This window comes from Gadus morhua, chromosome 1 (assembly GCF_902167405.1).
Source record: "Gadus morhua chromosome 1, gadMor3.0, whole genome shotgun sequence".
Taxonomy (NCBI): domain Eukaryota; kingdom Metazoa; phylum Chordata; class Actinopteri; order Gadiformes; family Gadidae; genus Gadus; species Gadus morhua.
Window position 1 is genome coordinate 12,831,125 of NC_044048.1, and position 24,803 is coordinate 12,855,927.

The 24,803-nt window shown below is 42.3% G+C and overlaps 2 protein-coding genes across 2 annotated transcripts in view; one reads left to right on the forward strand and one right to left on the reverse strand.

The window, feature by feature from the left end:
• opn7b (opsin 7, group member b) overlaps positions 1 to 7,005 on the forward strand; it is a 43,777-nt gene extending 36,772 nt beyond the window's left edge. The window contains exon 6 of the mRNA XM_030364964.1: positions 1,138 to 7,005. Within this exon, the coding sequence (XP_030220824.1) occupies positions 1,138 to 1,620 (483 nt within the window). The 3' untranslated portion in view covers positions 1,621 to 7,005. The remainder of the gene's footprint in view (positions 1 to 1,137) is intronic.
• Positions 7,006 to 18,644: 11,639 nt separating this feature from the next.
• On the reverse strand, positions 18,645 to 24,584 carry spata2 (spermatogenesis associated 2). Its single transcript, XM_030353041.1, has 3 exons — positions 24,481 to 24,584; positions 22,907 to 23,718; positions 18,645 to 22,341 (listed from the first exon to the last, which is right to left on the reverse strand). The coding sequence occupies exons 2-3, from the start codon at positions 23,243 to 23,245 to the stop codon at positions 20,995 to 20,997; spliced, it is 1,686 nt and encodes a 561-aa protein (XP_030208901.1). The 5' UTR covers positions 23,246 to 23,718; positions 24,481 to 24,584; the 3' UTR covers positions 18,645 to 20,994.
• Between the last annotated feature and the right edge of the window lie 219 nt (positions 24,585 to 24,803).

Genomic DNA, 24,803 nt, shown 5'->3' on the forward strand with positions numbered 1-24,803 from the left:
GGTCTTCCCCGAGGTCTCCTCCCCACTGGACGTGCCTGAAACACCTCCCAAGGAAGGCGCCCAGTGGGCATCGTTACCAGATGCCCGAACCACCTCAGCTGACTCCTTTCTAAGTAAAGGAGCAGCGGCTCTAATCCGAGTTCCTCACGGATGGCTGAGCTTCTCACCCTATCCCTAAGGGAGACGCCAGCCACCCTTCTGAGAAAACTCATCTCGGCCGCTTGTACCCGCCATCTCGTCCTTTCGGTCATCACCCAACCCTCATGACCATAGGTGAGGATAGGAACGAAGATAGACCGGTAGATCGAGAGCTTTGCCTTGCGGCTCAGCTCTCTTTTCGTAACAACGGTGCGGTAAAGCAAACGCAATACCGCCCCCGCTGCTCCGATTCTCCGGCCAATCTCACGCTCCATAGTTCCCTCACTTGCGAACAAGACCCCGAGGTACTTGAACTCCTTCACTTGGGCAAACTAAACACGTAACGCATAATACAATCAATGGCAATGTCTATTACCGCGGGGACACATGCATATTAGGATAGCATACAATACTGATAACAAGAAACAATGTTAATAATGTATTGCGTATATCATTAAATAGAACCACAGTTACCGCATATCATATGTTATAGCCTATCATACGTTTTCTTTGCCGAAATTTATTTGAGGACTCAGTATTTCTGAAGTTGTGGAAGAAAACCCCTTATTCCATGTGTGAATTAGGCCACATTATTTGGCAATAAACTAAGCCATTTGCAAATTTATGTGCATCTGTCTCATCGGAGACTGAAGACGCGCTGTCAAAATATCAACTCGTCCGATTCAAATGGGCTCATGGCTCTTAAAGGGGATGGGAGCTGGCACTCTCATTGGTTTGTTGCACGTTACGCCCAAACCACACCTACGGGTAATTAGGCTGCTTCAGACCAACCCTTTTGACGCTTGCGCCGTGGCGCAAGCGTCATTTATCCGCCTGTAAAATAGCGATAGCGCCGTAGAACCGCCCACAAAGCTACTTGCGCTTTGCGCTTTCCCACTTGCGTTTCAGACCGTTAAAATAGGGCCCATTAAGTCGGAAGTCCTCACGCACCACATGACCTGCCTGTCTCTTATTCTGTCTCTTTTGTTTCTCCTCCAGCTCTCTGTGGCAGTGTGCCTTGGTTTCCTCATTGCGTGGAGTCCCTATGCCATCGTCTCCATGTGGGCAGCGTTCGGAGACCCACAGAATGTGCCGCCGATGGCGTTTGCCCTGGCAGCCATGTTCGCCAAGTCCTCCACCCTTTACAATCCCGTCATCTATTTGGTGTTCAAGCCCAACTTCCGCAAGTCCCTGTGCAGGGACGTGGCCCTCTTCAGGGGCACGCTGTGCGCCTGTCTGTTCCAAGCGGACCCCATCCAGAAGGGTGCCTGTGAACAATTGCAGCTCAATGTAGAGCATGACTCCGCGAGGCCGCCCAATGGGCTGCATGACAGCCAGTCCAGCAGACAATGTCCCGAGAGCGGCTCTGGGGAACACTGCAGTGACACTCCCCAGAAGACCAAGAGAATGCTGGCGGGGTCGCTGAACAGCGAGCTGACCGTAAGTCAGCTCTCCAACGAGGCGCAGAGCGACTTCCTCTAAAAACAAAAGGGGTAAAACGCCAACACGTCACCACACGACGTGTTGAGTTCACAAACAAGGTGTTAAGCAATGGAACAAAAACTCTAATTGGAAGTCAAAACAGAGAAAGGTCAATGTTTGGAGGTTGTCTCGGTTTTGGCTGTGCTGTTGCAGAGATAATGGTAGGAGACTGCACAGTGCCGGGGCCTGAAAGCAAGAAGTGCAAGGGATGGAGTAACGCAGTGTTCCTTGTTTTGTTCAGGATATATAAACAGATCAAACTCAGTCGATCAACTCATTCACTCATGGCAAGAAGGGGTGTTCAGAAGAGGATATGAACAAATGTATTGATACAGTGGTCAGGCTGCTACACCGGTTTGATTTCAAACCTTTACAGAAACTTTGTCTATGGAGGTTGGTGTCCGGACAGGACGCATCAACTTGTCTTCACATCGATTCCTGGAATAATCCTGTTTAGCAGTGCTAAACAGGATTAGCACTGCTAAACCCAAGTTTGGGTTTGCTGTTGGCCAAGAAGGTATACTGACAGGATCCGAGATGAATGGCCGGCCATATCATGTTTGTTTGGGTACCCCCGGGCAGGGGGTTTCCCGAAGAGAGCCATTCCATGCAACGTGCGTCTGCAGATTCCCAGCCTTCAGCGACATGATTGAGGAAAATATATTCGGAGCGAAGAAAATGAAAAGCCCCGTTCACTCAGCTTTAAGCTTGTCTGCCATCAGTCATCAGAGGTTACTCTAAACTCTGATTCGTGAGATGTTGAAAGAAGAGCTGTATGATCTTTTCGGAGATCAAATGGATGTTTAATGCCTCAAATATATGTTAAAGTCTAAAAAGAGATGACTTGAAACCAAATAAGTGTAAAGCTCAAAAATTGTGCAATCGGATTTGTGAACATAAATATTCTATCAGGGGAGATGAGCGATGGCAAAAAGCCATCCAAAAAAGTCCATAGTCCATGGTCCATGGTCAAAAAGCCATGGAGAGAAAGAGAGAGAGAGAGAGAGAGAGAGCGAGAGAGAGAGTGAGAGTGAGAGAGAGAGGTCTTATCCAGTGGATTAGTGGGCAGAAAATGAACCTCATTATTACAGAAACGTGTTCAGGATCATCCGTTCTGGATGATCAAACCACTGTAACTCTCTCTCCTGGCTTGACTTCACAACAACTCCCATTACCAATATAATTAGTCCAAATTAATTTATTGTAGTGATTCTGCAAAAGAGCGTTTTTAACAATAGTGTGCCTGCAGTACTGCACTTTCGTCTTTATAATTAATGTTTTTCCTGCAACTTGTCTAATAACAAATGTAAATGTCTCATCACAAAGACCAGGGTGCTGTATTGCTGTTGTTTACATCTGTGGTGGACACATTCAAGCTGAATCTGAAATATCAAAGTCATTTTGATAAATGATATTGGTCGCAGGGATTTAGTAAAGATAGCAGAGAAAGTTACACAATTTGATAACCCAGACTGGGGTTCCAATTAAGTTCCTCTTACAAGGCCGCAAGTCATAGTGAGTCAGTATTTCTGTACCTGTTTACAGTTTCACTCATTGATAAATATTGGGCTTGATTCATTGGTTCTCAAAACATTATTAAAAACAATCTTAGTACTGGTTCATTGCAACAGAAATTGATAATCATCATAACATTTGATGAAAAACGACACAGGACTAACTTAACATTTGCCCGGTTTTTGCCGTACTTCTGTGGAAGTGGTCATGGATTTGAAGGAGCATACCTTACACAGGGTAATTTTGGACTAATTGGAGATACAAAGTGTGTTTACGTGACTGTCAAGAGTGTATCTCGCAATTGGTTCTTCAAGATAATACCTCCAATGCAATCTGGATGTCCAAACATCTGGTCCTCTACAGCTCATGACTGCGGATCCCCTTTCTGCCCACGCCGGCCGGTAGAGCAGGTGTGTAGGCCTATCTCTATAGTGAGCTTGTTCAGCTCCCTGAAGACCCACAGAATGATCCAGATGGAGGATAATGATAAGTAATGATAGTGACGATGTTGATGATGAGTGCATGGCTTTAGTATAGCCGTCTTCAGACCTTGCCGGCTCATTTCACTGCAAGCCATATAGATAATAAGTGGTGACTGATTTATCTGAATGGAGAGATTTCTAAATTGGCGTGCATGGTCATTCCACCCTTACAAAAACCATGGTTTCCCTTTAATGGTTGCTAAATAATGCATTTCTGTATGAAACATTGAATTGAGTGCATTATGGTGCCTTCCCTTCCCATCTTATTTGTATTACTGATGAGTATTGTCAAATAGATCCAGCCAGAGTCGTGTGTTCATGGAATGAAGATAAGCCTGAGGGAGACCAGAGAAGAATGCACAGCTATCAATACTTTTCTTGAAGTAGAGAAATCAAGTAATCCAGCAAATATGTATGTTTTGTAGGGACTTATTACTTTGGAATTGTCATAACACTCAGGAGTTGCAGTAGGAAGGGAGAAGGGTGGAAAGGTATGGTAATTGTATAACTCCTGGAGTAGTCACATGGTACAGAACTACAGGCTCCAATATCATACTTTGTGCTTGCAAAAAACAGAATAGGGTGCTGAACTCTTAACAAAAACGGTATTGCCTTGATTGAAAAAAATGCTTTCAATCAATCAAGGAAATATTTTCTTCTTAGTAAATTATTACAAATATTATACTATAATGTATAGTTATAATAATGAGCAATATTATTTAAATTGCTTATATATGGTATAGTTGTCGATTCTATGTGGTTACAAAGGTATCTATGTGCATGCTAAACTGTGCGGAAATTATATTGTAGTCTTGTATCCCGAATAATATGAGGAATATAAAATGTGCCTCAAGCCATCGAACGTGGATTACATTGAGTTTGTGTTTGTGGATGCAGGAGAGCTTCTCCATACCTTCTGCGTATCAAATCAGGGCATGATCTTAGTAAAGTGGATTTGTTCCACCAGAAACACCAACGATTTGCCTTAGCTCTGTATAACCTTGTGATTTAAAAATACCTACCAAACATTCTATGTAGTGTTTCGTCAAACAGCAGGGATATGCACTCCTATCCCATTCACACACTTGCACACGCACACATACGTACACACACAAACACACACACACACACAAAACCAAATAGCTTAAAAGTATATAAAATCTAACCATCTACATGATGGAATAGGCTATGATAATTGACTGCCTCACATCTAATCATCTTCTCACTTGCATCACACGTCATGCGTTGCATGACTTAGTCAAAATGAAAACTTTGTATTACCCTTCCTTTGTCATACCATATAGAAGCATTGACTCTGTCTTGTGGTTCAGCATCCTATTCTCATCCTAACCTAACCTCAGAGCAACGCCATGCCATTAAATGTGAGCCATAAAAAAAAAAAGTTGTAACGTTGGTTTATCTCTTGTGACTTTGTTTGATACCTGAAGCTGTGAATTATATTATGCATTGTACTGGAGTGATCAAATCGCATGGACCTCATCACGGACCTTTCTCAACGGGGCCTCACCTCCCATTGGTTGTAATCAGGGGGATGTGACACTTGATCCTCTATCTGGATGTTGGTATGAGTCAGAACATTTAAATGGATCCACACACACACACAACCACTACTTTTCGGATTTTGTGTCTCCAAGGGTTCAGCCGTTTAAGCTGCACTCACTTTAGCGTGTTCTTATCCAAACTGCCAAGATGATTTAACACATAAGTTGTCAGGCTTTGATACGTACCTACTGTTATTGGAATACTTTAACTTCTGAATATTTTCAGGTTGACCATTGGGGTTATGGTTTAAAATGCCTTTCTGACTAGATTATCATTTTCGAGATGGTTTGTACCAAAGGCTACGGAGCCCTTCAAGTCATAGTTCAAAACCAGAACTTTTGTTTTCTTGAAAACCAGCATTTGTTATCTGTACAATTTTTAGCCAACACACAATCTAGAATGTGAAAGCTTGACATATCAAAGGCTTGCCTTCCAATCTAATTTTGGACAATGTGGTTTCTGCAAGTGACTCTTGGGCGAGCAAGGAAGTACAAACCACAAGCTCAAACTGTGATTTTTTCTATTCTGTTTACTCAAGGAACTCTGTCTGCACGGTTCTTAAATTTGACATTCTCTCACCATGGTCAGATTCAACTGACTCCACTTTATCCAATGTCAGGGATTTTACTTGCATGTATATAAAGCATGTATGTATATATGTCTACGTACAGATGTCAAATATATATTGTCCACCATGCTGATGAGCCTCAAAGACGTGCTGAGGGAGGGTGGGGGCTGGGAATCGGAAAATGCTTTGATTTTATATCTATTTTTCTGTAACTTAGTATGCATTTCCAATGCAAAACATCCTTCTAAAAGTGTGTCCTCTCTTGAATGCCATACCAATGGTCACTCATTTTATTTTAGGCCTGTTTCACCATAACATGGCCTAGCATAAGATTCGAGATCACTGTGACCCTGTAAACTAAAAATAGTTTGTTAAAGAGTATATATGGGAACCAACCAATTCCCAACCTGTTTATAAGCTACTTTTCTTGTTAAAAATTCCTATTTGTTGCCAGTTTACAAGTGAAACGTCAAATAACCTTCTTCATTTAAAACTTGCCTACATTATCCTGACATTGGGATTCTGTTCTATCTGGAAGAAGCCTAGAAAATACCCTTCCTGAATACCACCTGAAAAGGTCCTCTAAGATTGCATTTAGTTAAATGGGCTTATGATGCACATAGTCTGGTAAACATTATGCTTTCTCTGGTACAGTATAATAAATCCTAAATGGACTGTACTACACACCCAGGCTAATCCTCTGCATGCATTATGAATGAGTTTCGCGCTGGAATCTCAGCAATGCAGAGTAGAGGATTAAATAAACTATGGCAAAATCAATATACATTGATTATTGTTTGTTCTCTGAAACGGCAAAATGTATACCCTGCAGTGAATTATGAGACTGCAAGAGGTGCGTTCATAGATACACAAGTGCACTAATATTAGAAGGATGTTTTGGTGGTCTTTAGTATGTAATGTTCCAAAATAAAGTTGAATGTGATGTTGTATTGTACATACGTGTTTCTCTATGAAATAATATATCTATACATATTGGTTTTATAATATTCTTGTCAAATTCTAATTATAATTTAAATTCTATTAAGCCACTTTTTGTCAGTGAAGATTCGTATGCACTGTGAACACATGATGACATAGTAAAGAGTATAAACTAAATGTATACTGTCATGTATTTTCTTGAAAAAGAAGAAAGACACAAGGGGGGACTGGTCCTATCTGGAAGAAGACTAATCTTACAAATCTGAAAGATAAGTCTGGTATAAGTTAAATGCAAATAAATAAAAGCAACCTTCTCAAACAGAATATGAGAATTTTACTTGATTCCTCTCCTTTTCTATTATTTTGGTTCTTTACACTAAACCCTTAAAACAAACATTTAAGAATTAATCACAAAAACGCACAGCGCATGTATCACACAACACCGTCAGTTACTTCGGAAGTCGAATAAAAAAGGAAACCATCTGGCCATCAAAGGTTAAATATCGCAAGGAGCATAAACACATGAATTCAATAACAAACGCAAGCATGGTCAACCATGTAAATAACTATCCATCAAATACTGGTCTCAAATTAGATCAAATAAAGAACACAGTTATTATCGGGCCCCTTCTTGTTATAAAAGACCCCTGTGTCGCTGGAGCAGGCTGCTCAGGCAGTCTGGATACCTCGATGGGATTCCTGCTGATTGGAAACATATGAACATAATGGTGAGAGAAAAAAGGATACTGAAACATGGGTTTTGTTTTTAACTTTTAGCCAACAATATCCTTTCCTCCATACTTCTGTATATATTCACCATGCCTTACCAGCTAGCCAAGGCTGGCTGTAAATATGGAAGAGATCGGATAAAGTTGACAGGAGATATGGGAGAAACATGATCACGTGAAAAAAACAGATAAAGGGGGAGCAATACATTTATGTACAATCCGATGTAAAATCAGCAGACTTTGAAATGTTTCATCAAGTGGAATATGGAGGAGACTTCATGGAATATGATACCATTCTTCATGGATACAGTCAATAACCCAATCTGATTTGGTGACACCTTGGGGATTGTCCCAGAGGCGACGGCAGCGATGGTTATTATGTGATATGGAAGATTGATTTGTGGAGGATGGATGGGTGAGTGGATGATGGATTTCTTTGTACAGACAGCAGGTGTTTCGTTCCCTATGTGTGGTGAGGATTAAGTCCATGGTAAAAGGCTTGTGCTCATATCCACAAGCTCTTGCCACGGTTTGGCGGAGGTCTGTGAGAGGGAAGATGTATGCGTGCCCAGTGTACAAAGAACATGGAGATGGCAGCCTTGTAATGCAAGCTAAAGTGTGTAGCTTTTGGTTTGTATCTGGGGCTGAAAGTGACAGCACTTTCTGCCCCATGCCTCTGTTTTCCACTTGCTACCATTAAATGCGGTGTGAGCGTGCCTGTTCACTCATGCGGTTGTAAACCTTTCTCTATAAAAGATGTCACATATCCAACTAGTGCGGCAAGCAACCTGGACTGGTTTGAAAGATTGTCAGCAGTATGCATGCACAAACACACACACACACACGCACGCACGCACACACACATACACACACACACAGACACACACACGTGTTATACCTTTCGCTCCACTGCTCGTACATTAGGCATATCTGAACCAATTAGAAAACACAAGTCGATTTTTTATTTGTTCACACTGAAATTCCTCAGAATAAGATTCCTGTGCCTTAATGGAGTTCAGTGATTATATCATACCATTCTCCATTACACAATGCCTATAGAAACAACAATTAAAAACCATCAGAGGTGACGGTGAACATAAAAACCTCCTTGCTCGCTCATATTATCGTACAGACATGAGCAAACACATGCCAATTAATACACATGCCACGTGAAGATCTTTCCTTCTCTGCGTCCTCTCTACCTGTCCTCATCGGTTGGCCAATGGCCTGAGAGGGGCGGGATCGTCAGATGACCTGTGCTGAGGTTAATTTGAGTATTTGCATATTTTGGCTCTCTGACCCTTAATTTGGGCTCTCTTTCGTTCTTTTCGGTTCGGGAATCTACCAGTTGACTTACTGGTTCGTTTTCTACCAAAATACACCTTTTGCCTCACTCACCCATACATTGCTTCATTACTGAGACCTACCTGCATCCATACACATTCTTGCTTTTGTCCGTTTTTTTCTGATCAGATTGACTCCAGTCCCATCCTTTGGGACTCTACTTTTATGAGTTGGTTGGAGAGAATCTGATTATGTGTCTCATCTAATGAAGACAAGAATGTGCCTGTGTGTTTGTATGTGTGCGCATATGTTTGTTTGTCTGTGTGTGTGTGTGTGTGTGTGTGTGTGTGTGTGTGTGTGTGTGTGTGTGTGTGTGTGTGTGTGTGTGTGTGTGTGTGTGTGTGTGTGTGTGTGTGTGTGTGTGTGTCTGTATGTGTGTTTGTGTTAGTAAGTGACGGTGTATGTTTGTTTGTCTGTGTGTGGGTGCGTGTATGTGTGCGTGTGTGTGTCTGATGATTTGAATGAAGAGAGAAATTGTTTCCATTTGTCTCATGCATTCAATGCAGGATTACGTTGTCATCGAAAAACCTGACCTGACTTTTATTTCATAATGTCTAAAGAACGATATTTCTAAAAGTGGATGAATAGACCTAATTAACACAAAGAATGTGTTGTATTTTAATAGTATATAAAACACACAGGTATTGCTTATCCTCAACCAAGGTTTATGAATTGTGGGAAAATCCTCCAATTTACCAATGAAAGGGCTGGCTCTCTAAAACAAGCAAGGGAAGAAAATCGCTACCAGTGATGTCCAAACATAAACTTAAAATCAAACTGTTCATCATCAACCATCCATCGATAAAAAATAGACACAAAATGACAACCAGCGACTTTGCAACACTACTGCAAAACAAAACAGACTGTAATGTTATGCTATAGGTGGAGGGAACATAGATAACAACTTTTAAAATGTTGGTATAAATTAATATATTTTCAGACCTCTCTTACACTTAAGACCTTTCCATAAATTTGATAAACTGTGGATCTGGATGATGAAGATTTAATGAAAAGGTTTTAGTGTCATAGTTTTATTTCGGTATTATGTCCATACTGTTTCTATATTTTTTAAATGTTTGAGCAAGCACCGTTTATACCAAGGTTTAATGAACACAAACATGATTACGATTTCATTCATTACATATGCTTAATTGTATGTACTTTTACTAAAGTTTCTTAATCTAAAGTGATTTGCTGTAAAACTTTAGGGCTCGAAATACACTTATGTCATTTAGATAGCACTATTTATATACATCTAAGCTCTGAATAGTGCTCTTTCTTTCGGCGATATTCAATCATTTTTAATTTTCCCGTCAGGCATAGTATGGAGGGCAGGGAAATTAGAAATGTGCGCAGCCATGCATGTCTTTAAAAGATAAAGAAGAAAAAGAAACATACGCTATCAAAGCACTTGGGTAAGGCTGACTTTTAATCAGAATAAATCCAGTTTTGTTAGGGTTAATCATCACACTATCGCAATTTTTCAACTGATGAATTATTCTAACATGCCAAATAATTTTAAACCAACAATAACAAAACGAATGAGTTTCTTTCATATTTAATGCTGCATGTTAAGTCAGGCCATAAGATTCAGATCAAATGTGATGGAGTTCCAATGTATCCTTTCCTGATTGGCAGCTGTACAACCAACGTCTTCTTCCAACTCAGCCTTGCTGTGAATGTACTCGATGTGGAATTAACACCGTAGCATAACACATGTATTGCCGGGCTGCTTCAAATGGGTTACTGCATTAGTTGGAGGTATCTCAGCACAACCCTCAGCGCACAACCACACCCACCCAGACACACAAGCCAATTGAGGACCTTTGGTTGTGAATCCAAGGTCCTCCTTTGGATTGTCAAACCAAGTGACTTAAAGCCCAAATCCGGTGTAAAATGGATCTGAGATATGCTTAATATAATGAGTTGGAATGTTCGTTTGGGAGCAAAAAAGTGCGTATAGACGCGTTCCTAAATTGGCTGTTTTAAGCCGATTCTACCAAAACGCTATAAACTTAAAACGTTGGGGGCATTTGTTATGGTAAAAACTAAATCGCTATATTAAACCACTAAAAAGGCTAGAAGTAGCCCGACACTTCTTCTGTAGTAAAATAAGGGTCTTACGGGTCTCTCTACAGATGGTATAGTGTGCATAAAATGTCATTTTTTTAATAAACAATCTGTACACTTACAAAGTTATCAATGCCTTTTTTTATATGATAAGGCTCTTATTATACTACCAAAGAAGTGTCTGGCTACTTTTAGCCTTTTAAGTGGTTTAAAATAGCGATTTAGTTTTTACCATAACACATGCCCCTATCGTTCCAAGTTTATAGCGTTTGATAGAATCGGCTAAAAACAGCCAACTGAAGAATGTGTCTATATGCGGTTTTTGTGCTCCAAAACGAACGTTCCAACTCTTTATCATACAAAACATCCCAAATCCATTTTACACCGGATTTGTCCTTCAAAAGAGTTTCCTTTCTATTCCTAGCAGGAGGTGCTCAGTGACCGAGAGGACCTCAAATTACAAATCTCTCTGTCTGTTGGGAAGAGCAAGCTATGGGGACTTCCCGGGGGGGAGGGGGGGATCTCTCTCAGGAGGGGCATCAGAGACCCCTGGGAGGGGACCCAGGATGCATCTGAGGAATGTCCCAGTTGGCCTGGGAACCATAAGGTAGGTTATCAACCCAACCGTTTCATGGTGATGAATGTTTACATTTAGTTATTTTAACGTTCAATATTTTGGTTTTCACTTATTACGATTTTTTGAAGGTACTGTGTGAATAGTGGTTGTTGTTTCGATAATATTCAGGGACGGCTGGTATCAATGGACTAGTGGGGCTAAGCCCTCCCTTTTACAATAAACATGAGAACATTATTAAATTAATGAAAATATTAAAATATAATTGCTAAAACTTAGAATTGGTTGATTTTGGTGCAACGGGAGAAGCAACAGCACCAAATAATCACAAAAACGCAGGAGACACATATAGATATGTTGTGGGCTTAGAAAAGTCAGCCCACACTTCACATCAGCATCCAATCGGTGTCTTCCGATCGTGATTGACCGGTGTCATGACATACCCCCTTGATAAAGAGACTGTGTAAAAGAGTTTGCTTGATGCACATGGTTGTTGGTAAAAAAGCATGTTTACTTAAAAACAAACAAAACCACAACAGTTGATTCACTTGCACAACTCAAGCCTCCCTCCAGTCTAAAACTCTTGTCCTCTAAAGGGGCACCAGCATCGATGTGGCTCCATTAGCCTATGAGCCACAGCTGCAGACTATTACAGGGCTACCAGCCAGACAGGAACACGTGAATCTTTTAAAACATGTTAAACACAGTGAAGATGCCAATCACATCTTCACAGAGACCATTTGGGCTAAATGAATATAGCCCAGACCAACAGTGACAGTGACTCTCACTGGTGACTGTCACCGATGGGGCATCCATTTTTATCTATCTGTCTGAGGCATCCATTTTTTTTTTAGAAAAAATAGAAATAAAGAGACTGAGCGCACATCGGCCAAACGATATCCAGTATGACAAAAGGACACGCGACAAAATTGTTCATTTTGCATCTCTGGGTTCGAAAGGAAAGACTGGCTAACGGTGAGCGTAGCGCTCTCCTCTGTTTCCCTTGCGTGCTGCTCGGAGGAGACACAGCTTGGACCCAACAAGCGTTCCAAGCTGACCCAACAAGGGGTCCAAGCCCCCCCCCCCCCTACCGCTTGAAGATAGTCTTGCCCGGGGCGTAACTGGACGTAGAACCGCCACCGATGCAGTGCAACACACATTGGAAACTGTGTGAAGCTTTCAATGTCGGGCAAAGAACAACCTAAACTGAAGCTGAATACTGAAAACCGTGGATGTGGTGGAGGTGCCGACAGAGTTTCAGCCTTTGAGTCTCAGTAGGAATTATGCAGCAATATGCACCAATCTGAGGAATGTGATCTTTAATCATAACTACTCGGGTATGACTTGTGTCAGCATCCACTGTCCACCCTATCTCAAGTCTACCAAATGTATATGTAGCTTAGTCGTATGCAAAGACAGAAAATGTTATGCTTGCATTCCTCAGGACAGGAAATTACTTGGAGAATATTCGAGTAAAAAAAATAAAGAATGTCATCAATGATCAGTCTCTGTGCGTGAGTGTGTGTTTGTGTGTGTATGTGCGTGCGCCGTGCATGAAGAGTGTTTGTGTGAGTGTGCGTGTGTATGTGTTCGCGTGTGTGTTTGCATATGTGTCAGTGCACGTGAGTCAGTGTTCATGTGTTATGTGTATTTTTTGTGGAAGAATACAAAAATATTATAAGACAGGGTTAGGTCACCAAATATAAACAAATCACAACGTAAAAAGAGTGACTCATTTTAGATGAGTCATATTTTGCCAATTATGTTGGAAAACATGTCTAGTAGAGCATGACTAATTATGTAGATAATTAAGTAGCTGATTAAATTACATGCATTCAATTATGGATGTTGTTCAAAGATGAAGGAAGTGATTATAATCTAGAATGTAATTGTGATTGAAATCTTAAAGATTTCCAAGCAATGAGGCATTTACTCAATATATTGATGAAGACATGATTTGTGTGGTAGTGTTTGTGAATGATGCGCCAGCTCAGGCTGCTAAAACTAGCCATCATCCACACACACTCACAGTATGATACCATTCTAATGTTATCATGACCTTTTGCTTTACTCATTCACCTTCATAGCCACAAGTTTATTTTTTATACATAGCATTTCAGGATAAAAAGGCTCAATATGGGATTTCTATGGTAAGGTTCAAAGTAAAAGCACCACATGTAAAAAGAGGAAACACCTTAGGAATCTGAAATGGACAAAAATTGAGGAAATTTGCTTAACCCAAACTGACTAATACACTCACAAAAACAAACTTCCTTGGCCTGAAGTTCACGCGTTGTTGAAAAGTGGTGTCTATTAAAGGTTGGGCTGTTCCTCTCTTATCCATCTGGAGGCCTTTTTATCAGAATATATGACTTCAGATCGTGGCTATAAATTGTCTGATTTCATTCTTTGAATTAAGGAAGAAGGCGATGAGGAGTATAGAGTGTTAAACCAGTTTGTCTTAGTCCTGACAGCAATTCAACATTCATACTGAATAAAGACATCCAATCCATCTCATCGATAGACTTGACTATCTAGTATATATTTACATTTTATAAAAACAAAAGCAAAAAGTAGATCTATGCTCTCCCTTGAAGATGAAAGCCTTCCCCCTGGAGGGCACCGCCTTAGGGGCCAAGCTCAACCCTCCAATTAGCTGCATGGGGCCCATGGCTAACGGATCAACACCGGAGGACAAGTATATAATGAGGGCAAACGTGTTTATTTAATGTTGTTTTGCCAATTTAAATAAAGCGAACAAACACCCACCTTGTAAAGCCTGGCCGAGTTGTCAACTAGAACAGGACCTCTGAACAGCCGACCCCCTTTTAGTTTTTGATTACTATACAGTCGTATCTTCCTGAAACCAACAAATTCTTATTATATTTAATTAACATAAGAAAGGGCTTATTCACCATCACCAAAAGTTCAACAGAAATCAGAAGGAAAGAAAGTGTTTCCTGTAATCAGGAGAGCTGACTCTGCTGAAAAACGTCAAGTTAAAACTCCAGAACTCCTTATTCTCTAATTTCATTCCCTCCACTCATTACAGCTAGTTACGCCGGATTAGCCTATCCCCGCTGTTGATAGTTACTAGATTAGGGGTCCCCTATATCCTTGTCCACCCTGCCCCGTGACTATGGATTTCCATTATGGCAGCCAGTTGCACTGCGGACCATCAACAAATCTGATTCTGATTCAGAAACCATTACACTTCAAATTCTTCTAGTGGAGGAATCGCTCTCATTATGCTTCCCTTCTCACTGTTTCTTCCAGTTCTTCCCATTTTGTTAAGGGAAGCTGTTCATTGGGTGAGGAGGTGAAATCTAAATTGCTCTGAAAGTGGGCCCTCTGAAGCCCCTTTGAGATGGTAAGGGTTTAAAGGCTTTATAAATAAACATGTAGCTCATGTAGTTTAGAGCTCTGAGGGTAGATATTGCTTCTGGTGGGCCAATAAGGCAAATGGGATTTAATGACCGCCATGGAATGTCCAAGGTCGTCAGAACAGCCTCAATAGGCCGCTGAGAAAGTGTGACCCCTACTCTCAATTTTAGAACTAATATTTTGACTTGGGTAAATGCTTTTCTAACTGCCTGTATAGTATAGCAATATTCATTTGCTTAAATACCAACATGACTTTCGTCTCCTGCCTTTCATTCCTTTAAGGCTAATGCAAAAAAAACAACGATGTCATTGAATGTGAATGAAGGAAGATAGTACATCAAGCTCATTGCTTAAGTGAACCTATGGTAAGTAAAATAAAAATGTCCGTGCAGACAAAGAGATGCAGGGAAAACATGTCATGGGTGAAAGTCACACCGAAAAGGGGTGGGGGGGATTTGAAGTGGACAAGTAAGAAGAGTAAGGCTGCATTTTCCTTCAAGAGTGCAGTTAACTGATGCGCTGCTGAAAGACTGTAATCATCATCTCGTCTCTAACACACACACACACACACACACACACACACACACACACACACACACACACACACACACACACACACCCTTGTCCTTGGATTTCTGTTCAACAAGTATTCCCTCCCCTTGTGCTTCAGATTTGCACTTCATATTAGATATTCTGAAATACAATATGTCTTTCATGTTAATGTGCATACTGTCATGCAATGCATGATTGTATCTATTTGTGAGGCAGGTTGCAAATAAAAAAATTTGGACTCTGATCAGACAACATTCACTCCACATTCTTCTCTAGTAATCAACCCTGTTGGGAACAATCTAGCACAGACGTACACACAATGTTTATGTGAAGCCGAACCCGTTAACCTTGATGCATGGGACTTAAGTTAAGGGAATGGCAATGGCTAGTCCCAGATGCAATACTTATATTTTGTATGTTTTTATAAAAAAAAAAGTGGTCTTGGGATGCTGGGAAGAACTTCTTTCCGGCACCATTCTCAAGATGAGGGAATTAACCGGGGTTGCGTGCGACTTCACAGAGTTCTTCTTGTTGATGATACTCTAAGTGGGGCGCATCTCTGAGCCTATTTCCTGTAGCGTTAATTAGTGCAGTGTAGTGACACTGACAAAAACCCGGCGCTGCAGTCAAAATGGGAGAAGGGCTGGGACATGTGTCAAAATACTGCCCGAGGTAATGGAATAAGTAGTCGTGTGTGGTCTGTTGTGATGTACTATTAAAGAAAGGCCATGCGCCGAAAAGACACAAGATAGGCCTACACACAAAAAATAATGACATTATTTTTATGCATTGTAGGTGACCTCAGGGTTCTTTGATTGAAACAGATCAGTTCTCTTGCAAGCTAGCTTTTATTTGGCTGCTATTTGGTGGTGCGATCATTCTGAAACGAATTGCAATAATAATAAAGGCAACATAGTTGAAACCTACGGAATGTGGAGGAGGGGATGTACATAATACCTCCATCTGCTATTCACCTTCTGTGATGATGAGCCCCCCTTTTCTTACTTGGATTAACGTTCCTTAGGCCTACCAGGCATCCATCGTAGCCTACAGTAACACTGGATAACTAACTCTGGTATTCTGCCTGTTCATCCGTGTTAGAAAAATACATTTCTTTCGCGCTGCAAATGTGCACGTTACCAAAATAGTCTATCATTTGTAGATCTGTTGCGGTCCATAACTCCCGGCACTCAAGAGGATTATGTTAATATACTGGCAATAGGACACTATTGAAACAGATTACCGCTAGACCCTGTTAAAAAACTATTTGGTCTGGGAATCATCTTTTTGACTTCATTGAGTGGAGAAATATCTCATCATCCCAAATTGGACACACAGCATGTTACCTGATCCAATATGTTAACATTAAAGGACCATTTATTTGTATGAGGTCAATATCCAGCAGATAAGACTTACATCCTGATCATTCGTCAGATGTGGATGGGTGCTATCCTGACTAAATAATCAAAGGACAAATCTGTGGTCTAATGTTAGCAAATGATAACTTACTGATAGGCCAAATGGTAATAAAGTAGTAGGCCTATATCGGAGTAGGGCTGTGTAATTATCAATGAATGGATGTAATCTTTCTCCAGTTAATGGGTTTCACGTGTCAGCAGATAATGGATTTTATCCAATCCATTTACATACTTATACACAAATACATGTACCCATGCATTTATATTAATGGATTTCACTCTATATGCATTCATTGAATCTGATAGTGAATATGGATTTTGACTGATTTAACTAGAAATTTTAGTCATGTTCATTGAGCCAGTGATGTTCAATGCTCTGAGTTGAATGGGCAATCTCTCTTCTCTTGGTGCTGTCCTTCACTGCCACCTACTGGAATTATGAAGAAAGAACAGTTGATTTTCAAACATTACATTTGTTGCATGCATTTGTTAGAAAAAACTCTGTTCTTACAGGGAAAAGCTGTAATTTAAGACATTTAAGTAAGTGTTTCACTGTATATCCCTCTACGGACAGTAAACAACATTTAAACACAAGTTTTCAACTTTCTGCAGAGCTCGAAAAAATAATGAGTGCTTTCTAAAATCACGGTTGAAGAGCACACACAGGCAATTTTCTTTCTCCAGAATTTTATTCTTGAAATTATTTTATAAAAACTCAATACATTTCAATATATATATTCATATATTTTTATATTCATATTTTTTTCTTCACCGATTAACAATGTTGGCTATTTTCCCTTTACTCCCCTTGTATGCCCTCGTAATCCTAAACAGGGCTGGAGATCCCTACACACAAACATTGTGCGGCGGCCCTCAGCATATACGCAGAGGGGGGGGGGGAGAGAGCGGAGAAAGGGCTTCCTGGGGAGTGAGGTACGGGTTCAGGCCGTTAGTACAGAGCATGCCAGAAGCTGTTGGGGTATCCTGAACCCAGGTCAGCGGGAGGGGGGGGGGGGGGACTTTTGTACACACTACACCACTGTTAATACCGGTAAGATAACCACACAAAGAGATAAAGACCTTTCAGAATGCCTTGTTCAGCATGTTTGGTGGGATTAAAAACAGATCATGTTCAATGTCTCCTTGTTCGAGATGCAAAACGCGTTTTTGTTCTGTTGTCATCGGTAACCAATGACGGGAATGACAGATGCAAACGAAGTTCCGGATACGTAAACCCCCAATGCCTACAAGTAGCAGCCCTATAAGCTGGTTTAGCCCTTTGTGAAGCTTAAAAAAAAGAAGAGATTTGTCCAAGAAACAATAAGTAGAAAAGGCAATTTACAAAAACTAAATTTCTGGCATGTGTGGGTCGATTGTGGGTAAATTTTCTTTCCCCCCCAACATTCATCTAGTGTTCTTGAGAGGACAACACCTATGGACAATATGGTGGCCTTAATAATTGATCATAATATAATGTTTGATTATATATCCCGGATTGTTAAACCAATCAGATGACACCATTTTAGGTGTTCAAAACTAACATTTGTTCTTCATTTGGCAATATCATTTAAAATTGAAACTTGGCTCAATGATACCTCTTAAAGTCTCCTTCTTTGCTGGTATGAATTGCTATGAAAATAAATGAGGCAATAAAATAGATCTTGATAAATATTCACACAAGCCATTTTAGAAAGGCTTCATTGGATTTAAACAAAAAATTATAATTGCACATCTCCCCAAGGTCATTCAAGACATCTGAATTTGTCCTTTCAAACGCCATCTCGCACAGCCACATACCCACGTATAGCTATCTGTCCAAAGTGGCCAAGCAGTGCCTACCCTGCGAAACCCATTAAGAATGTGACCTCCACAAACCCAATGAACACATCGAGCAGCTACTCCAACTGAGGCATATATTTGTCATGCGATAATTACAAAAACAACGAAAATTTTATGGCAAAATTAGTTCAATAAAGTGTAGGTAGCAACCGAACAACAGTTTAAGGAAAAGAACGTCTGGTGTGAGTGTCGTTTCAAACAATTAATAAAAGCAAGTGTGGTTAAGAATCAGTGTGGATGAGCCCAAAATAAATCCATTACATTGTGGAATCAATGCAGAGCCATAACGCACAAAAGGGTACCCACCCTGGCAATAACACAGATCGATAGCCCTCAGTAAACGCAACATGCTAGTGTTTGACCTATGTTTTACTAAAACACGAAATCAATCGAGTGTCTGACTGTGATCGTCTTCTGTCAAAAGGACGCATCAGAACAAGATTAAGGCATTTGGAAATGATACCTTTCCCAGAACAAGCTCACTGCAATTTGTGATCAGTCAACATAACCAATTGTCAATACCATCCTTTTATGATGAAAAGGGAGCCCTTCAGGACTATGTGATGCAATGCATATTACTCTTTGGTGATGGCAGCCTTGAGTCCCTTCAGGAAAAGTGCGCTCTTTTAATGAAAAGCATTTGTTTAGATACAGAGCCTTAGTTTGATATAGGCAGGCTGTTTGGAGTAATAGTGTGATAATGAGATGGCCGTAAACACTACTAATTTTCCAACTGGATGAGTTTCCTAAATGAAGCAGGCAGGCCTTCTAAAGTACTCAAAAATTGAGATAAAGTTAATTTTTGTACAGCAAAAACTTTAATGCTAACACTACAAGGATCACTGCTAGATATTGTCTCGAAAGCACATTACATAGAACCCCAAATTGTCTAACTATACTGATGTCTTAGCCTTAGCCTATACTGAGGAAACTTTAGTGCATTTTATATTTTACAAAGTTTTCAGATGAGAAAGCCCCTGAGGATTAAATGTGAATGAGGAAGTCCACTTTGACAATCAGAAGATGGTTAAATTGACTGCTCAGAACATTACAGGCAACATGTCTGTTTCCTTAGGCAACACATGAAAGAAAATAACACCCGCAAAATGCCACAAAATGAAAAACGATAATAACTTCGGTTTTCAGGGCTCGTTCATAACCTGAACGTCAACAACAGGTAATTAGGCTGAAGTGATTTGAGGTAGACAGACATACTGTTTTCAAAGTACAGATCTTTAAGCTGTCCGTAATCAATTCAAACAAAGGACACCGTTCACCTAGACGACCACGGCTCAGGATGATTTGTTTTGGCCAGCTTGAGCAGACTACCTGTGACCTGAGACACTGGGACATTGACGGAATAAATCATTACAGTAAGGTCAAGGTCAGTATGTCATGGGGGAGAGGGGCTTAAAGTGGAGTGCAATGAAAAAAGTGGGCTTGATACAACGCAACAGGTTATTTACCAGTAAAACATTTCACATACTTCACAGATCTCCGATGACCACGATTCAACAGCAGCTTCTCAAAACTCCTGCTATGTCACTCACAATTCTGGGTTCATTTTACATGGGATCTTCTTGTACTAGGCCATTACTTTTGGCATAGTATAAGAAATACATGCCGATACATGGCATATGAACGGTCTCACACTGGGCCCTTCCAAGTGTATCAACGCCAGTCTCAAAGACACAAAAGCCTAAAGCCAGTTCTCATGCCCATGTAACAGTCACACATTGTTCTAGAGAATAAAAAATATATACCATTGACTTCCAGTGTACTCCTGTTTTGTTTCAATTTTTCTTTTCAAGTTAAAAAAGGTTCTTCTCTATGCACGCAACCTCACTCACACAAAGATTCACACTCTCTCACACACACACACACACACACACAAACGTATATATATTTATATATAGAGAGTGATATTATACCTTTACGGAATTCTTATCTGAGAAGTTAGGCAAAGTAATTTTTTTCAGGTTCATTTGGATAGACTTTACTTTAAACAAGAATAAATCAAGCTCTCTTTTGTTCCACCTTCCCTTTGTGAAGGACATACATTTCTCCAGAGTGGGAAGCGCTACAACAACACATGACTACTGAAGAGCAGGCAGCAGGGTTTAAAAAGGAGAGGGGGGGGGGGGGGGGGGGGGTACAAATGGTCAAAAGGCCTGACCTCGAACAAGGCAGAGAGATGAGCCGAAGATATGGAGCTCCGCGGCCTAAACACACTAGTTCAAGGTGGAGAGAGGCGGTGAAAGGTAGTGGAGGTACAGGGAGAGAAACCGGAGGAGTGTAGGCTGCTAAAGCGCTCACACTGGACTATACATTTGAGGTCAGGGGGAGGGAGTAGAGGGCGGCGGGAGGAGAGAGGAGTGTTGCATACAGAGTCCCCGGCTCATCGGTAAACCAGATGGGATATAGTGCCAGTTTTGAAGTTGAGCTGATGGTTGGGCACAAAGTTGTGCTGGGGATTTTTCCGCGTACATACATCCTTTGCATACAGGCCCATACACGAGTCACACGAAACCTTGGAGCAGTTCACGCAGGTGTGTGAGGCGCCGGGCTTATTACAGAACCCACACCGGGACCCCCCTAGGCTCGCACGATCGCCGTTGCCGCCGACCACCGCTGCCATGGCAACAGACTTGCTTGGAAACAGCTTGGTGGACATGAGCGGCTTCTCCAGCATCTGGGGGTGAGGGTGCGTGTGCGAGTGGGTCAACGTGAGGGGGTGTGGGTGGGAGTGGGAGTGGGTGTTGGAGTAGACGGACAGCTTCTCCTTCACAGGGATGTATCCGTCGAGGGGCCGCGGGGATTTGGGTTGGTAGTCCTGCAGGCCGCAGCAAGGGGCGGGGTCCACGTCGTGGCAGGCGGAGCACAGGATCACGTCGCACCTCTGGCAGGAGGCCACGCTGGAGCAGGCCACGCCGCAGCCCTGACACTTGACACTGCCGTGGGACTTGAGCATCCACCCATCCCTGGCCTCCCGGGGCTCTCGAGACGGAGGTCGAGAGGGGGTCTGCCGGCCCCCGATCCCGGCCATGCCCCGCTCCGTGTACAGGTCGATCTCATCCAGGGAGGACAGGTGGTAGGAGGTGTACGAATCGGGAGGCGGCGGCGATTGAACGGGAAAGAAATCGGCGACAGGGCTGTAGGAGGGCAGAGCCGCCACAGAGAAGAGGGACGCCGAGACGCAGGGTCTCAGGATCTCGTCCTTGGCGTCCTCCTCCGTGTCCACGAAAAGAGGCTCCTTCCTAAGACTCAGGGAGGCCTTGAGGATGGGCTTGTTGGCCGCCGCCGCGTGCCAGTGGCCGGCCCCGTCGGTGACGTCCACCGACTTGGAGGGACGGCTGCCTCTCCTCAGGTGGTGGGGGTGGCCCCTCTCTATGTCCATGGGCCGCACCGACAGCCGAGCCATGTCCGACCCCAGGCTGTCCCGCCTGCGCAACGCCTCGGCGCAGCCCGCAGCGTCGTCATGGCACCCCATGCGTAGCTCCAGGGCCTCCAGCTCCGAGGCCGAGCCCCGGGCCAGGGCTACTACCTCGGCCAGCAGACGGCACTCCGCCTGGGCCAGGAAGAGCTCGAAGGCCAGCTGCCGGAGGTGGGTCGCACCACCCGGGTTCTCCCGCAGATGGAACTGAGACTCATGGTCACGGGAGTAGCCAATGGTACGCATGATGGACCGGAGCTCGGTGTCGGAGATGGCGGACTGCAGCTGGTACACGTAGGGGCCGGTGAAGGTCTGAAATGAAATTGCCGAGAAACAATTAGACGCATGCAGTCATTAACTGCTTTTGTTTTGACTTGGCTACGGTAATATATTTGTTTTGACTCTGGGGCTACTATGGACCTGAATTAAACATGCATTTAAAAGGATAAGTGTGGGAGCCATGAATCATCGTAATGATTGTGAGGTAACTACAGTGAATCATGCTTTGCTCCTCTGCAATTTTTCCAGTAATAGTGAATGTACGGCCCTTTCTTTTGAACCCATCAGAAAACAAGCCTGTCGTTGTAGATACGTTATCTAACGTCTACAGCATGCAGGTGTTATCAGTTCTACCAAATTGAAAAGGCAATTGTTTGGGACTTAATCTCCTAAGCCCATTCTTTGAAGAGCCCAATGAACAAATCATGCCCTTCCCCTAAATACTTTGCTATAATAACCTACGTGCTTCATTCTACTCCCCCAACATGATGTAACCAACATCTCACACACTGAAACTGGAAGCAGAAGAATTGTTGGAAAAAAAACAACTGGACAATTTCCAAAACATGAACAACCCGAAACGTATTACAATGCCCACCTTTATAGACCTGAACTCCTTTTTCCAGGGGAAGAGCAGAAGGTTTGTGCAGATGGTTTCCAGGGTGTGAAAGGCCCTCTCAAGGCCCTTGATGCCCCCTCTTTGGCAGCGGAGAGAGTTCTCCACCACCTCATAGAAGCGCACCATTCTGAAGCGCTGTCCAGGGTCGGGCTGGTAGGCCCCGAGCAGCGCTGTGGCGGTGGAGAGCAGGGCCTCGCTGTCCTTGTGTCTGCCTTTCCCGCCCTCTGGTGGGGGCCCGCCACCGGCCCCCTCCTCCAGGCGCCTCTCCAACGCCGCCACATACCTCCGAAACAGGTCTTCTTTTAACTTGGCATCCATTCTCAGCAGCAGACCGTTAGTCGGCTGTGGCACCTTTGTTCAGAAAGCTCTTTTAGCATTCCCTTACCCAGGTACCACGCCCAGGCTTAAGAACCATCATAAACCACATATTGCCACACAATCTCAAGTTTATGTCTTCTGGGAGGGGAAGGTGGAGCTCTATCTTAATCAGTAGCATATCATCTTCTTTTGAACCGTTCAATGGTGGTAACTAGGCTGCTGCCTGAAGGGACACCTTCTTAAGGGCATCTCTGGGTTGTTTTCTTGGCTTGCACTTATCCCTCAGCCTGCCAGGCCAACGTCATGCACAATGAAGCCAAACAGAGGAGAAGTCTTGCACTGTTAGTCCAAAGCTGAAGACACACATTGACTGTCGATTTGACCAGTTTCTTCAAACGTAGTTCATCCAAGGTTACTCAGCACACAGGGGAAGGTAAAATGCGATGCGTTTTTTAAGCCATGTTGACTCCAAGCTGTAATTTAAGAACAAAATCATCATCATCTTCTTCTTAATGATGTTGTTAACACCTCTCCTACACATTTACACACATTTAATGTATGGCTGTTCATCACTGGTCATTCCTATCGTTATACATTCAAAGCAATACAGCCTACTATGCTACACACCGGCACCATAGAGAGACGCTGAGCAAAGCGGTCTGCACATATAGGAGAGACAAGCATTCTCACCAATGCCAAGCAAATTACTACACTGCGTGAATTCCTGACAATGTGCAGTTTAGGAAAATGTCAACGTTTACCTATGAATTGAAATGTTCCTGCTCGCGCTAATGGGCAGAGATATAGATCAGTAGATCATGCTCTACTGGTGGGCTGGTTTAATGGTTAACGTTAGACTGATTGGACTCCGTGCTAGCTCATATAACTGCACCATGTACATGATCTACCGCTGGCCATTTTCCTGCGCCAGCACCAGCGTTGGATTCAAACCACCAGATGTTACGAAGGATAATGTCGTTTAACTCCAGGGCTACAATCAACAAACGTACAGTACGACACTTGCCGTGCCCCCCGAATACTGCTTAGACCGTAAACGCCCATTTCTGTGCTGCTAGTTAGCAATCGTTTGGGCTAGCAACCGACTTGAACTACACGTAAACGTCTACCGCATTCAGCCTTTATGGGCTCACAGTACACCAGACCCGTTGCCCTGTCCCCGGTGTGCAGTTTGGTGTAATTATCACAAAAACACAATTAGAACTAGACAGCCTTACCTTTAGGTAATGCTAGCTATGAGCTAGATACTCCTTCGCTAAAGGAAATTCCCATCGTTGCATCGCGCATGTGCACGAGTCTGACAGCTCTTCAGCGTCAAATGGTCCACGTGCACAGTACGGCTCCAGAATAATATAATACAATATAAAATAATGTAAAATAATATAATAATCTTATATCATGCATTAACATGATATAATATAACAATACTATACAATCTATTAATTGTGTATAATAATATATCAAATAATATAATAATATATTTTAATAGAATAATATAATGTCATACAATAATATAATAAATAATATAACAATATATTGA

Bases quoted from the DNA above. Each gene is read 5' to 3' on its own strand.
- spata2 (XM_030353041.1), bottom strand. From the start codon at position 23,245: ATGGATGCCAAGTTAAAAGAAGACCTGTTTCGGAGGTATGTGGCGGCG. The intron at 22,342-22,906 runs GTGGGCATTGTA...ATTTCATTTCAG, and splicing joins AGGAGTTCAGGTCTATAAAG to ACCTTCACCGGCCCCTACGT.